The following is a 13,484-nucleotide window of genomic DNA, read 5'->3' as shown; positions in this document are numbered from 1 at the left end:
GGCAGCAGGAGGGAGGTCTCTGTCAGGTCACTTCACATCATTACAAGCTGTACAAGCTCCAGCTTTTCCAGGATGATTTCTTTCAGCACATGCAGATGCCAAAATGGTTAGAAAACAGACTAACTATTTGGGGCAATTAGGGGGAAACCTCTCAAAATATGAAACCATATTAGGTGGCCTTTTATTGACTATGCCTAATTTAAAGTTTATATGCCATCAGGGCAGACTTGCAGAAATCCTCATGAATGCAATGTAATCAAGCTTTTATTAAAACTAGACAGACATTTTCACCACCAAAGACAGGATTTCATTAGGAACCTTTCTCTGGTTACTCTGTTGAACTTTCTACATTTACAGAACCCTGTGAAAATTACATCTTTAAGATTTAAGACTGAATTAACTGATATTTTCCAGGGTGTTATTTATCACCAAGAAAAAGTACACTAATTGGGATAGTTTAAGGTATTCAGATCTTATGTCTTTTCTTTTGAGAAACTTCAACTGTGCTGGTGAGAAGCAGATGAAAAAGAACTGCTTCCAGTCTCAATCTCAGCTATTAAACAACCATTTTATTATTAAAAGGAATAAAACGCAAAGCAATTGAAAGTTCAGAAAGTAAACAGCTTAATGTCTTAAAATCCTTCTTTCACCAATAGACCACAAAGGTCTAAGAATCCACACCAAATGGAATTTAATACAATAAACAGGGTGGAATCATTATAAAAAATTCATGCGAAATTAAATGACTGAGCACTACATCAAAGTAGCTGGCTATACAGTTACTCCACCAGTTTATTCATAATCCCATTTCTTGACCAAATACTCTAAAGTCAATACAATATAATTATGAAATGCTGAATTGCATGCAGAAGTCTGCCTATAAGTTCTTTAAAATACCACAGTGAAAGGATGCATATCCTAACCTCACTGGGTAAAGTATAATTTTGGAACCCCCTATAATTCCAGGATGAAATCACCACAATTGGTCTAAAAATGCAGTATTTTAAAATCTAATATCTCCTATTTTGGAAAAAAAAAACAACAAAACAAACTTGCATCTTACAAAGGGAGAGTGAAAGGCATCTCAAGTATGTTTATCCATAAAAAACAAGACCGTAACCTAACGAAGAAAAAAAAATCTCCCAGCTGCTTAAAGCAAAGAAAACACTCAGTTACAAGTCCCAGTCCATTTTGGCATCTGGTCTCTCTTGACAGTGCAGATGCAGACAGAGAGTACAAGGTGTAGGATGAAATAATGCCACATTGTCCCATACAGTGGAAAAGGGATAAGACCTAGAACTATTTGCTGATAGCAAGCCCATTAACTCATTGGTTCCACATGATTCCTCCCCTTCACTTGCTTCTTTGGTGCCTTCTGAGCCACTAGAAAGGCAAGTTCCTTCAAGCAGAGATCTCAGTAAGGTCATGCCAAACATCAAAGGCACCAACAAAGATGACACACAAACAAATATGTGAAGGACATAAAAGAAGGCGAGGCTGGAGCAGCTGTCAGAATAAAGGAAGTAAGACTGAGGCTGAGCAGACAATAAGAGATCAGAGGAAGAAATGCTGGCAGATTAGCATCAAGCTGAGCAGTGAAAGCAAAAAAGGAAAATTGGTTATTGCTCTCCCCTGGAACAGAAAAGCAGCCAAGCTAAAGAGGAAGAACTTGGTGAAAGAACACAACTGTCACTATAACATTAGACTTGCCAAACCTTAAAGTCCTTTAAAACAGGCAAAATCAATGTCTAAGACAACAAATGAACAGGAAGCACACTCTATTTATCTGGCAGCCAATACTGAGAAAGCATGCAGGATGAAATGACAGAATTTTGTCCTCATATGAATGCAATCGGAGAAGCTGGAAAGGAGGAAAAAGCTGAAGATGTTGCAAGCACAAGTGAAGAGAATGCAGAGCTCCAATTGCATGTAGGCAAGTGACACAGCTCCAAAGACATGTCTAGACACACTGCAATAGCTCTTGGAGGGTCAGGTATGGGAGCAGCCCAGCTGTGACTACAGAACATAAAGCAGTTTATTAGCTCATATACCAACCTTGTTAGTTATTGACCTGGTGAGAGCGACTCTCTCAAAGTAGCAAAAATGTGGTGTAGCAGTAGGGGGAACTTAATGCTGTGGGGGATAAGTGAGACCCTCCATTCCTATGTGAGGTTTTTGGAAACAGCTTCCAGTTGGGAAGAATTTGGAGACTACATCTCTTGGATTCAGTCCTTGAAGTTTGACAACAGCAGTTCTGGCTGCAAAGAATTCTGGAGTTGCTGAAAACAAGGAAAACAGCAACTCTGAGCTACAAAATCATTCACTGATTTTCTAATTTGTCAGTCAGAAACAAAATAGAACTCAGGCCTCCAACCCAAAACCCTTGTCATAGTTACTGAAACCCCTATTTTTAGTTGGGTAAAATTTATATCCACACAACAATAAGACAGGATTGTGATTTGAAGTCAAATTAGTACCATAATGAATTTTGGATCAAAGAACTTGAGTCCTGAAGTCATCTCTTCTGTCAGTTCACTGAGTCCTCCAAGCAGCTACACAATGTCTAACACTGTGGGTTTGGGTGCATGGAAAGCCACTCACTGGAGCTTGTCCAGCTTCAGCTCAAGTACAAGACCAAATCTTTTCATAACAGTAACTACTTCAACAAATTTGGGATGGACATTAACTCCAACAAAGCCATGAAATAGCCGTGTTTATATGAAGGCCCTGATTAATGTCTTACCATGTCCAAGTGCTTTAATAAAGTCAGGAATTGAGTATGTGGACCTTCACATTTGGGTAAATGATGACTGTGTATAAAATGGAGTTTGCATCCCATCTGCCCTACAAACTATAACAATGTGGTCAGCCAGTACTGATTCTTGCTGTGTTTGTAGTTTATGTAAATCCAATCCACCTTAAGACTGAGAAGAGATAGAATCCAGCTGAAGAGAAAAGAGTATAGATGTAGACAGGAGAACTAAAGATCCTCACACAACAGAGATACAACCTGTGCCATGGAAGCCCGGAGAGAATTGATCAGTCAGCCTGCCTAAGGCTTCTGGGCATGAGCAACATTTTAATGAACACTTCACCCACACTCTAAGCTGTTACAGAGACATCCTCAGAGCTACTGGAAGACAAAACTGATGGAAGGATGAATCCTGACTCTGTATGGGCAGTGTGACAGAGCTGGGAGAAGGCTGAACCATGACTTCAATTTCACCCTCAATTCCTGTCCAACCTATGCACTTTAACAAAAAGGCAAACCCCTATATTAGAAGCACAAGCAATTCTTCAAGAGATGCTCAGACCACGGTCTGAGATCCATCTGTTCTGTGAGGAAGAAAGGGAGGGAACAAAATAATCAGCCTTAGGGCACACTCCAGTACTTCTTCCATGACTTTTGTACATGAAGTCTTGAAACTTTCTATTGTCTCAGGACTCCAGGAAGTTTCCATCATTTAAAAAGGAAAAAAAAATCAGCAGTCCATGATGAGAATTATTTGGGTCCATAGGTGTTTGTGTTTTAACATATAATTAAAATGTAGAACTGAAGTGAATTAAAAAAAACATTCTGTGAATACTGTGGTGCATAGGCAAATATGAAATATATTGGTGAGTCTTATTTCCCAATGTAAAAGCTTGGTCTGCATAGAAATCCAGTCTCCAAACCAGAATATTTTAGAAATCTATTCAATTATATAAGTCAGACACTCTATTTTTTTCTGTTATGGGGTCTAAAAAAGTATTAGTCAACTTTTGTGCTGTTCTACCTTGTGACAACTCCACACAGTGGAATGTTAGAAATGAGGCAACCGAGGTCAGGAGCAGTCCTTGTAGTTTAACTCTGTAGTCATTTAGACTGAAAGAATATTTATTTTCAGCTCCCACACAGGCATTCATAGAAGCTTTTAGAGGGATCAAAATGTCCCATTAGCATTCCCCTGAGCTGCTACAATACAATTCAGGCCCAAAGTCATTAAAATTTGGTGTCAAGAAGTAGACTTTTTGTAATTTTAATTGTTTCCTAATTAGAGAAGAGACTATAGGGCATGTGTGTCTTATAAAGTTACATAACAAAAATAGCATTAATTTTAACAATTTTCTAAATGCAGATGTAAACAATTAGCCAAAATATTGCCTCAAATATTATCATGTCCAATTAAAAAAAAAGTGCTTTTAAAAGCACTTAAATACAGTTATAGTAGGAAAGCCATAAAATCCTATTTTAGTGATGTAACAAGTCTAATCTGAACCAGGTGCAAGAAACATCAATCCTAGAATGTCTTTATTCTGTGGGTTTATATAAAAAAGAGATGAGACCAAATCTGCACCTAAATTCAACAAAATAAATTTTTTAGAGAAATACAAGGGCTGAATTAATGAAGACCATGTGGACAGATCAACTGATTTTGTCACAATATATTGCTCAAATCATCAAATTCAGCTTTCCCTGTCCACCAAATTCATTGTTCTCTTTGTCCCTCCCAGTTTCTGCCAAACACTGATGTGTGAGAGCGGGACAAGGCAAGCAAGATAAAGATCCTTGAGATGGGTGGCTCCAATCACAGCCATTCTGTTTTCTACAACTGCATAATAGACTACAATTTTTAAAATTTTATGTAATATATCACTTATTATTTGGTGTATACATATATAAAATACATATTATTAGTAAGCATTATGTCCTCACATACATTTTCCCAGCTTGCCTTGAAATCTCCCAGCATACATTTCCTCACTTTTTCTGTGCTTCCATGCCCAGTTTCACTGAGCTGTGTATTGTAAGCTAGAAATTTTCTTCCTCTTGTGCTCAAGGTCTTCTGTGCTTCTCCCCTGTGTTCCTGCACCTTTACCAATTCTTCCCTAGCAATAAAAAATTTACAATAGACTTTTCTCCTCTTTTTCTACCCCCATAGTAAACAGATTCCTTCACTTATTATGTGCCAGAGCAAAAAAACAAAATTAAAGAACTAGGTATTCTGCTTCTGGCATAAATGACAGCCCAACTATTGGGACCTTTGCTTCTTCTCTAGAAGGAAGTTTTATAGGCCTTAGTTATTCTTTTAGGTTTTGTTTTTTCAGAGTGAGACAAAGAAAAATGTATAGTTCTGTAGCCCATCAGCAGTGTCAGGGTAGTCAGCTTGCTCCTAGGGATGAAAACATCCATAGGACAAGCAACAACCAGTGACAACTCATCACCAAGCAATGAAAGTACAAATAAAAGTAAATACTGACAAAGTTTAGAGTTTGGAACAGTAAAAAAAGCAAAGCAGGAAACATAAATGTGGGATGGAGGACCCCAGCTGAAGGGAGACAGAGACAAGTGACAATACAAAGCTGTGCAGCCCGCGGGAGACCACCAAGTCTGGGATTAAATCCCACAAAAAGCTTCCAGAACACACTCAGGTTTGTTCTGAAAAACTGATGGGTATATGGGAATTATGAATATCAATAAATATCTTATTGAAGCAGCTCCTTATTTGATTAAAAGATCAGGAAGTATAGGAATCAAATGGCAGCCAACAGAAATGTCACACTTCTCCAAGCTCAAAGAACATTGCAACCTTAAAAAAACCCACATTGGGTTGAAGTGCCTGATTTAATTCTAAATATCTGAAGAGGGGAAAAAAAAACCCAAACCAGGGCCAGTGCAGCAGTTGGGGTTGGAAAGCAAAGCAGAGCAGTGACAGTTTTGTTCTAGTTTTAGATGTGCAGTACACAGAATCAGCTGAAAATAGCCAGGCAATGATGCCTGCTGCATTCTGGAGATTAGGATCAGGCAAAGGCTTTATGCTGGCTGCCAGCACTTGAATAGTTTTGAGACATTTCAGAAGACTATGTGATTCCAGAAGACCTTTTTGTTTTTAAACTCGAGGGTGCTTTTAATAGATGTTGAGTACAGTCAGGCCTTGTTTGAGAAAGGCTCTGCTTATCTCAAAATAAGCAGGATCCAGACAAAATGTTGCATAGGGTCACTGCCTCCTAAGGACATCTTTGAGTAGGAGCTCTTCCCATTGTGTTGAATAAATGGAACTTGAAGGTGAAGCCAACTTTGTTGGCTCTTTGATTCTCATGTATGATCCCTAACTGGTAGCAAAAGGTGTAAGCTGAATAGTCAGGGCAAGGGCAGTACTGGATGGACAGTAACTCCAGGACAAAAGCAGTGCCTGAAAAGCTTGCTCCTGGATTTCAAGCTGTGAATATCATCTGCCCTCAGCAACTGCAGCTTGGAGCAACAGTGATGAGGGAATTACTGTTAGCTCTCCCCCACCTAAGCAGGCTCCTCACCACATACGAGAGAACAGTCACAAGCACTAAGGGAAATGTGCTCATGTTTTGGCCAACAGGGTGTGAGATTAGCAAGAGATGATAATTGGTGTGATTTAAAAAAACCTGCACAATTCCTCCATTCTTTCTGTGAGCAGTGACAACTGGATGCCTACTGGATTCTAACCTGAATTGAACCAAAGCATGTGGAAAACTGAGACAACAAAACAAAATACTTACTCCACTTTTGACACACAGTAGTCAACAGCTATAGAAATCCTTTCCCCCCCTTTTTTTTCCCCCAAGAATTGGAAATAGTGACTCACTAGCTGTGCATCCTACAAATCCTGCCCCCTGAAAGGAAGTTTAATCGTTCACAGCCACTCCCATCACACTGCAGTCAGTTGAAAAAGCTTTCCTTTTTAAAGGAAACTTGTGATTTTCAGAGTATTTTCCCCTCACACTGAAGGAAGCTGTTTAAATCTCTCTCCTTTATTACACGCTCCAGACCAAGCAGTCTGAAGACAGGGAAATGGATTAGATAAATAGAAATATTTTTGTTATGACCTAATTTAAGGATCTTAAAAATAATACAATAACTTCAAAAACCAAAAGGCATCAAAAGGCTTAAAAATATTGCAAAGACATGAGAGTGCAAGATATCTGCCAAGTATTGATAGAGTAACCTTTAACTTGAATGAGAAACAGGAGGCATTCAGAGACACATGGTTACCATTCACACAAATTTATTACCAGGGCATTTTTGTTACTGTAATACTCTTTATACCAGGAGCCATATGCAATGGCTCAGCCTTTTATGTGCAATGTCCGTTTATGTCATGTTGGTGAAAATTAAAGAAAGGTTTGAATTTGGAACTTGCTGCCTGCCAGTACAATGTAAAAGATCAAGGTAGTTCAGCTTCTGCTCTTTGTAAAAGAAATCAACAGCCCTAGGAGAAAGCAATCTTGCAGCTTTTACAAAATTCACAGTTAACAACAGAGGAGATGCCTATGACACAAAATTATACTTGCCCCATAATACATGCACTTAACATCAGTCTAGGACACTTCAAATTACACCTTTAATAAAACTGCCTAATGTTTCTATCAAACTAATGAGTGCACTGCTTCTTTGATTACCCGAAAAATTAATTTGTGCATTTGCACTAGCACTGAAACTTCATTACCATTACTGCTTGTTCTACAGAATACCTTTAGTAAACCACTTTCTACATCACCATCAATGGTTTTCAAAGCAGATGCACATTCCCTCTCTACTGCAATTCCCTCATTAATTAATTATACAGTTTATATTATTTTCCATCATGCACTCCATCTTCTTAAGAAGCACTTAAGACATTGCAGCAGCCTGAGTAAAAAACTCCAAATTACAAATAGTAAGAACTTCTCCTTATCAGGCAGTAAATGTCTAGGACCCAAATAAGGTGAAGTAATTGTAAACTGGAGAAATAATGAGTTGTAAGAAAAATTATTCCAAATCTTATCACAAACTGCTTTTCCAATGGGTGTCTGCCTCCACCTGTAAACCAAATTCCCATCAGGAAGATAAAATGGGAAGAACTCCTCAGCCACATGCTGCTCACTACCAAGGTCTTTGATTCTCATGTATGGTGCCTGACCTCAAATTGCTCCTTCATTTGTTGCATTTATGGCTTCTCCTAAAGTAGTTTACTTTAGGAGAAGAAAAATACTATGCCTAAATCCACAGGAAACACCACTGCCCCAACTCTAACCTGCATTTGTGTCTCCTCTTACTGCTACTTTCAGTTCCACTGCAAGTGTCTGTATCTTACGGTCATGTCCTGTACTCCTTGTCATCTCTCTGAGCTTATTGGCACAGCCCAATACTGCACTGTAAAGCCCTGAATTTATGCTCAGATGGCTGCTGAGAGAAATGCCTTCCCATTTTCTGTGATACAACATGCCGGTGGGGTTCTTCACAATAAAGCAGGGACAGAGGAGTTGCAACCAAGTGGGGCTCCACAGGACACCTGGCACAGTGGACAGTGCCCAGCCCAACACCTCTGAGAACTCCAACCTGACACAGTCACAAGAAAACTACATGTTATAATGGCTCCTTCTCTTTTTCTTTACCACAATGCAGCCAGAGACAAAAGCAGCAAGGCTACAGCCAAAGTTAAATCTAAACAAAACTCTTCTCATAGGTAAAGGGAGATAGGCTTATTAAGAAATATTGTATCCTGTGAATTCATGAAACCTCAAAAGCAAAAGAACATCATTGCTCCAAAGAAAATCAAAGTGTCTTCATGCAATACACTTCCTCCCCTAGTTTCCCTGACAATTGCTTCATCAAGACTGTCCCTTTTCCAGCATCTTTCTACTAAAAAGTTTTCTTTGGAGAATAATAGTGCATTGTACAGATGGAACAGCTTGTTTTGCATCTTTGTTGGCTTAAAAAAACCCCAAACCAAACAACAAATGCAAAAGCCACCCCAAAGCAACAAGAAAGAATAATTTTTTACTCAGAAAAAGCATTCCTAACATAAGAAGAAAAAAAAAAAATACCCCACGCACACAGCAGAAAGATTGGTGATTGTCTCACTCTGCTGGAATGCTTTACAAAATCCCTTATATCCCCATATGGAATAAAAAGTCCCAGCAGTTCTTGACACTTCACCTATATTTTACAAATACCTCAGCTGAGAGGTCATGTAAATTTTGCTTTAAGTTCTTCAGTGTGCTTAGGTATCTTTATAGGTATTTTAAAGGCAAATTTCAGAAGACAAATGCCATTTAACCAACATAGAAGATCACAGTGGAAAGGAAAGAGGAAAGCTAATTCTAATTCCAATTTCCCACATGAGTTACACATTAAATTCTGTGACATTTCAATGGGATTGATAGTAAGACCAATATGATCTAAATGCTGCTCACCCAATGAACACACACCACCCTACCCCACCCCAGAAGTCACAGGCTTCCAACCAGGGTTGTATCATACTGAAATAGAATATTGGCCACAGACAGTGCCTCTCAAAATGGGTGTAAAGTGTAGGGGACACAGCATTATCTAAGTCACTGGGTGTTACAGACATCACAAATGCACATAATGGTTTATCCTACCTGTTAACTTGGGGGTTTTCATAGGTACACTTCAATTCCTGTTCAAGGCCACAAAACAGGAAACAAACTTTTTTGCAAATCAAGGCAGTTGGAGAATTTTAAGGGTCTATTCTCTCAATAAATACAATAATCTGTTGTTATTAACTGAAATTGTTAAGTGAAATATTAAAAAGAAATGTTCTGTCCAGCTTTGCACATTCATGGAGATGGCTGCTTTCTTCCTCAGCAGCACCTGAGCAGCTGGTAAGGGAGAACTTCAGGAAGCTGCAATGTTGCCATGGAAGACATTGTTACCTCAAACCTTTAATAACAGCTGAAGCACAGTGTAGGCTGGTGCAGCACAGTAAAATTGCACAAGAGATTAAGGAAGCATCATTTGGGTAGGGCAATGTAACAATTTCACACCACTTGTGACCAATCTCTTGCTGCTCCTGTTGTGCAATTAATGCCATTCACACATTAACAAAGGAAAACAAGAAAAATCCTCAAGGCTTCACTGCTTTTCCTGAAGTGAGTACCCTGTTGCTCTGTAATTATAGAGACATTTCTATTGGTATGGATGACAGATTGAGGGTTTATCAATTACTAATTCCCAAAAGCTGCTTTAAAGCTTCCATTTCACAGATTTTTTAACTCAAGTTCCATATTAGAAGAGGGGATTAGTGTCACTGTTATAGAGATTACTGCACATTAGTATAAAGACTTACAGAATTTTGAGTCAGTGCCATCAAAGCAGAGCACTGTGCTGTATGGAAAACTGTTGCTGCTCTTATAATAGCTCATAATATGTTCAGAAATGCACCAAATCTGAAAAAAAAGTCTCAGCCCTAATTCATTATGTTCATATACTTAAAATAATGCATGCAGTGCTTTACAATCCTTTGCTCTTCCATAAACATGGTGTAATTTTGAAATTTAAGCAAAAAGACTGCTCTGATTTATTTGCAGATTAAGTTGTATTTTTGTGCTAAATGCTCAGCTGCTCTGCCCAACAGACCAAATCATGACATTTGTTCATATATGGTTATTCTCAGTTAAAAGCTCTCTCCATCTGCCTGGAGGTTTATTAATAACTCATCACCATGGTATCACAGCATCTTAAGGAAAATAAAACACAGAGATAGTTGCTAGGCTCTCCAGCCTCTAGGGCTAAAAGGGAATATTTCTTGAGGAAGACTGGGAGAAACTCTTTTCTGCATTCACTTATCACCCTTGAGGGTAAGGCTAAGCCAAGAGATGGCCCCCATACTGTGTTCTGAAAGCTGCAAGTGTTGTAGCCATCACTCAAACACGTCACCCATAATCCAATTCTCTGCACTAACACATTAAAAACAAATATCCAGAAATCCAAACTGTGAAGGAAACCTAAGAAAAAGAGATTGGGGTGAAGGAATGCATCAATTTCTGCAGCACTCCCATTTAACCCTCAAAAGGATTCTGCAGCCACATCACTGTTGCCCCCAATCATATTAACCACACTAAGCTGTTTGCTAACATGCACTGAACCCTGCACTGCCTTGCTGCAAACACATCTGACATTAGTGGGGGAAACAGAGAACAGGTCCATGACACATCCTGTACCCAGAAGGGCTTCAGCTGTTTCTCACAAGTATTTTCAAATGTACTGAATTTGAGAAGTGCAACCCTTTACCTGGAACACCGTACCCATTGATACTGAGAGAGGAGAGGTCCCTGTGGTTCTGACAGGTTTAAGCTCCAGAAGAAACAGGCAGTCTGCACTCTTGTAAATTATCTGCTTCAATATGTGAAGTCAGCTCTAAATATGCTAAGATCTTCAGAACACTAATATAGGGAAGCATCAAACTTAAATGCAGTGAGCAGAGCACACAGGGCTGGCTTGCAGATCACATCCCTTTTCAAAAAGCATGTACCCTCAAGGTTGCCACACTATTATTCCAGGAAACAATGTGACTGCATAGGAAAATCTGTAAAAACAACATGTATAATGCAGGGTACAAGAGTGTGTTTCCTACTTACAAATAACTACAGTATTGACTAAATGTCTTTAAGGCCAAAGAGCAATGAAGTCAGAAGTCACACCTTCAGTTGGTATGCTACCCTGATGAAGTGTCTCGTGAGCAGGAAAGCCTTACAGAATCATTACATCTTCTGTCAGGGAGAAACATCCAGCCATGCTAACTATCCAATCTACCCTCTGAGAGAGGGACTGTCAGGGGTTACACCATTTCCTTCCCTCTTCCCTGCTCAGACCAGAAAGCCACCATGGTCGCAGAAAGAACCAGAGGATGTGGCAGATTCATCTCCAGTGCCACCTCATTCAAGTCACAGCACCCATTTGTTTCTTCACATGTAAGGTTAACACAGCAAAAAGATCATGTGGCTCAGGGCACAGGGAAGACCAGAAACACCAGAGCCTTTCCCACTGAAGGGCTGGCATGACACAAAAAGCCACAGGCAGCAAGCCTGCCACACTCCCCCAGAGACACTGCCATAGCTCACCATATTTTCTCTCAGAAGGGTTTTCACTCTCGTGTGCTATTTATTCAGTATTTTAGAAAAGGGAAAACTGCTTTTTATCACCTCTTTTTCACACTCATATTACTGCATACTGAAGCAGAAGTCTGCCACCTCCATTAAATATAAGAGGCTGTATTTTGATCTCTGAGGTGGCCTCATGTAAAGTTTCAAGAGCAGTTAAACACAGGAGGAGACTCTTGTCCTTCAGCTGCTTGGCTAATTAGTGCAAGCAACAAGAAACCAGAAAATCTTTTTATTTTTGCTAGATAGTTGTAGTTCTGAGAGGCAATGATTCCAGCAATGTGAAGCTGTGTGTCACTTACAGTCCTCCTTTAGGGAGAAAAAGAAACATTGGGTCAAGGTAAAACTGTCTGGAAACAAACAATCACCCTGATCTAACCCTGCCTGTCAGGGTGCATTTTGTCCATCTCTGTACCCAAAACATATATAACTAATTCTATTTTCTAGAACAGCAATTGTTGATTGATGAGTCATCTTTCCTGTAAATTTATTTTTTTAAGTGATTTTGGCATTGTTCCTTGAAATTCCTCTCTGGCTATGTAATGGAAATTTTGACCTCATACTCTGGTCTCTTTAACATCACAGATACAGAGATTATGAGTTTATGAAGACCAAACAATTGAATAAAGGATGCAATGTAGAAATCTGTGGCTCGAAAAGAAAGCAAGCTGTACTAAATAAACTCACAATTAAATATTTAACTGTATGGCCATTAGGTTATGTTCCTAATAATACAGCTACTCACTTATTGAAATTAAGAATTCATGGGAGAGAGGGTTGCTTCCCTATTTTTTCTCCCAAAATTGATTATGTGGTTAAAGTTGCTGGCAAGTGAAACTCACCAAAATATATCAAAATTTAGTGTTTTCCTATTAATTAGCAACTCCCCATATTACAGTTTCTAAAGCATACTGCAATTAGTTGTCAGAAAACACAAAGAAAAATGTAAGCCAGAAGAGAGTGGAAAGAAAACAAAAGCACCAAAGAATACATTCATGAGACATAATTATTGCAGAGGGCAGCATAAAACTCTTCAGACTGCAACCACCAAGAGTAAGGGCTTCTCTTCCCTCTTCTCCCTCTGTCTGGGGGCAATGGAGAGAGTACATGGTAGCTCAAAGTCCTCAGCTATGCTGAGGACTTAGCATATGACAAAGAACTCAGAATTTTGAATTGCCTTAGTCCCACAAGAAGAATTAGATAGATTTTTATAGCAAGAATAAAAATGAACACATCTGAGAACTACTTCAATTTATCTAAAATATCAATATCATTAAATAAATGAGAATCTCTTCCTTCCACCCAGCCTGGATTCAGCTGTCAGGAAAACTCCACAGTGCTCAAAAACAGGCAGTGCTGTAGGCACCTGCTGGAGCCTGGAGCCTGCATTTGCAATTAGCCAATTGCAAGTCATCATGGTGAGCTAAATCCATGGAGTGGCACATTCATGGCTCATGAAGGCCAAGCCTATTGAAAATAAATTTACATGCCTATCTTCCAGTTGCTAAATGGGACGGCCAAGGGACGTGACAACATGAGCTTCAAATTATGCATTCTTGGAAAAACTCTAAACATGATTTCTCAGA

General features: G+C 39.1%; 2 protein-coding genes across 3 annotated transcripts in view; one reads left to right on the top strand and one right to left on the bottom strand.

The window, feature by feature from the left end:
• CMSS1 (cms1 ribosomal small subunit homolog) overlaps positions 1–13,484 on the bottom strand; it is a 226,547-nt gene that overhangs the window by 83,639 nt on the left and 129,424 nt on the right. Inside the window, exon 1 of one of the 2 annotated variants that reach the window (XM_054627991.2) lies at positions 9,379–9,514. The exons of the other annotated variant lie outside the window; for it this stretch is intronic. Within the exon in view, the coding sequence (XP_054483966.2) occupies positions 9,379–9,400 (22 nt within the window). The 5' untranslated portion in view covers positions 9,401–9,514. Of the gene's footprint in view, positions 1–9,378; positions 9,515–13,484 lie in introns of those variants that run through there. 2 annotated transcript variants of the gene reach the window in all.
• Positions 1–13,484, top strand: part of FILIP1L (filamin A interacting protein 1 like) — a 191,591-nt gene that overhangs the window by 50,507 nt on the left and 127,600 nt on the right. The window lies entirely within an intron of this gene.

This window comes from Agelaius phoeniceus, chromosome 2, assembly GCF_051311805.1.
Source record: "Agelaius phoeniceus isolate bAgePho1 chromosome 2, bAgePho1.hap1, whole genome shotgun sequence".
Classification (NCBI taxonomy): Eukaryota; Metazoa; Chordata; class Aves; order Passeriformes; family Icteridae; genus Agelaius; species Agelaius phoeniceus.
This window is presented reverse-complemented; position numbering and strand designations above follow the sequence as displayed.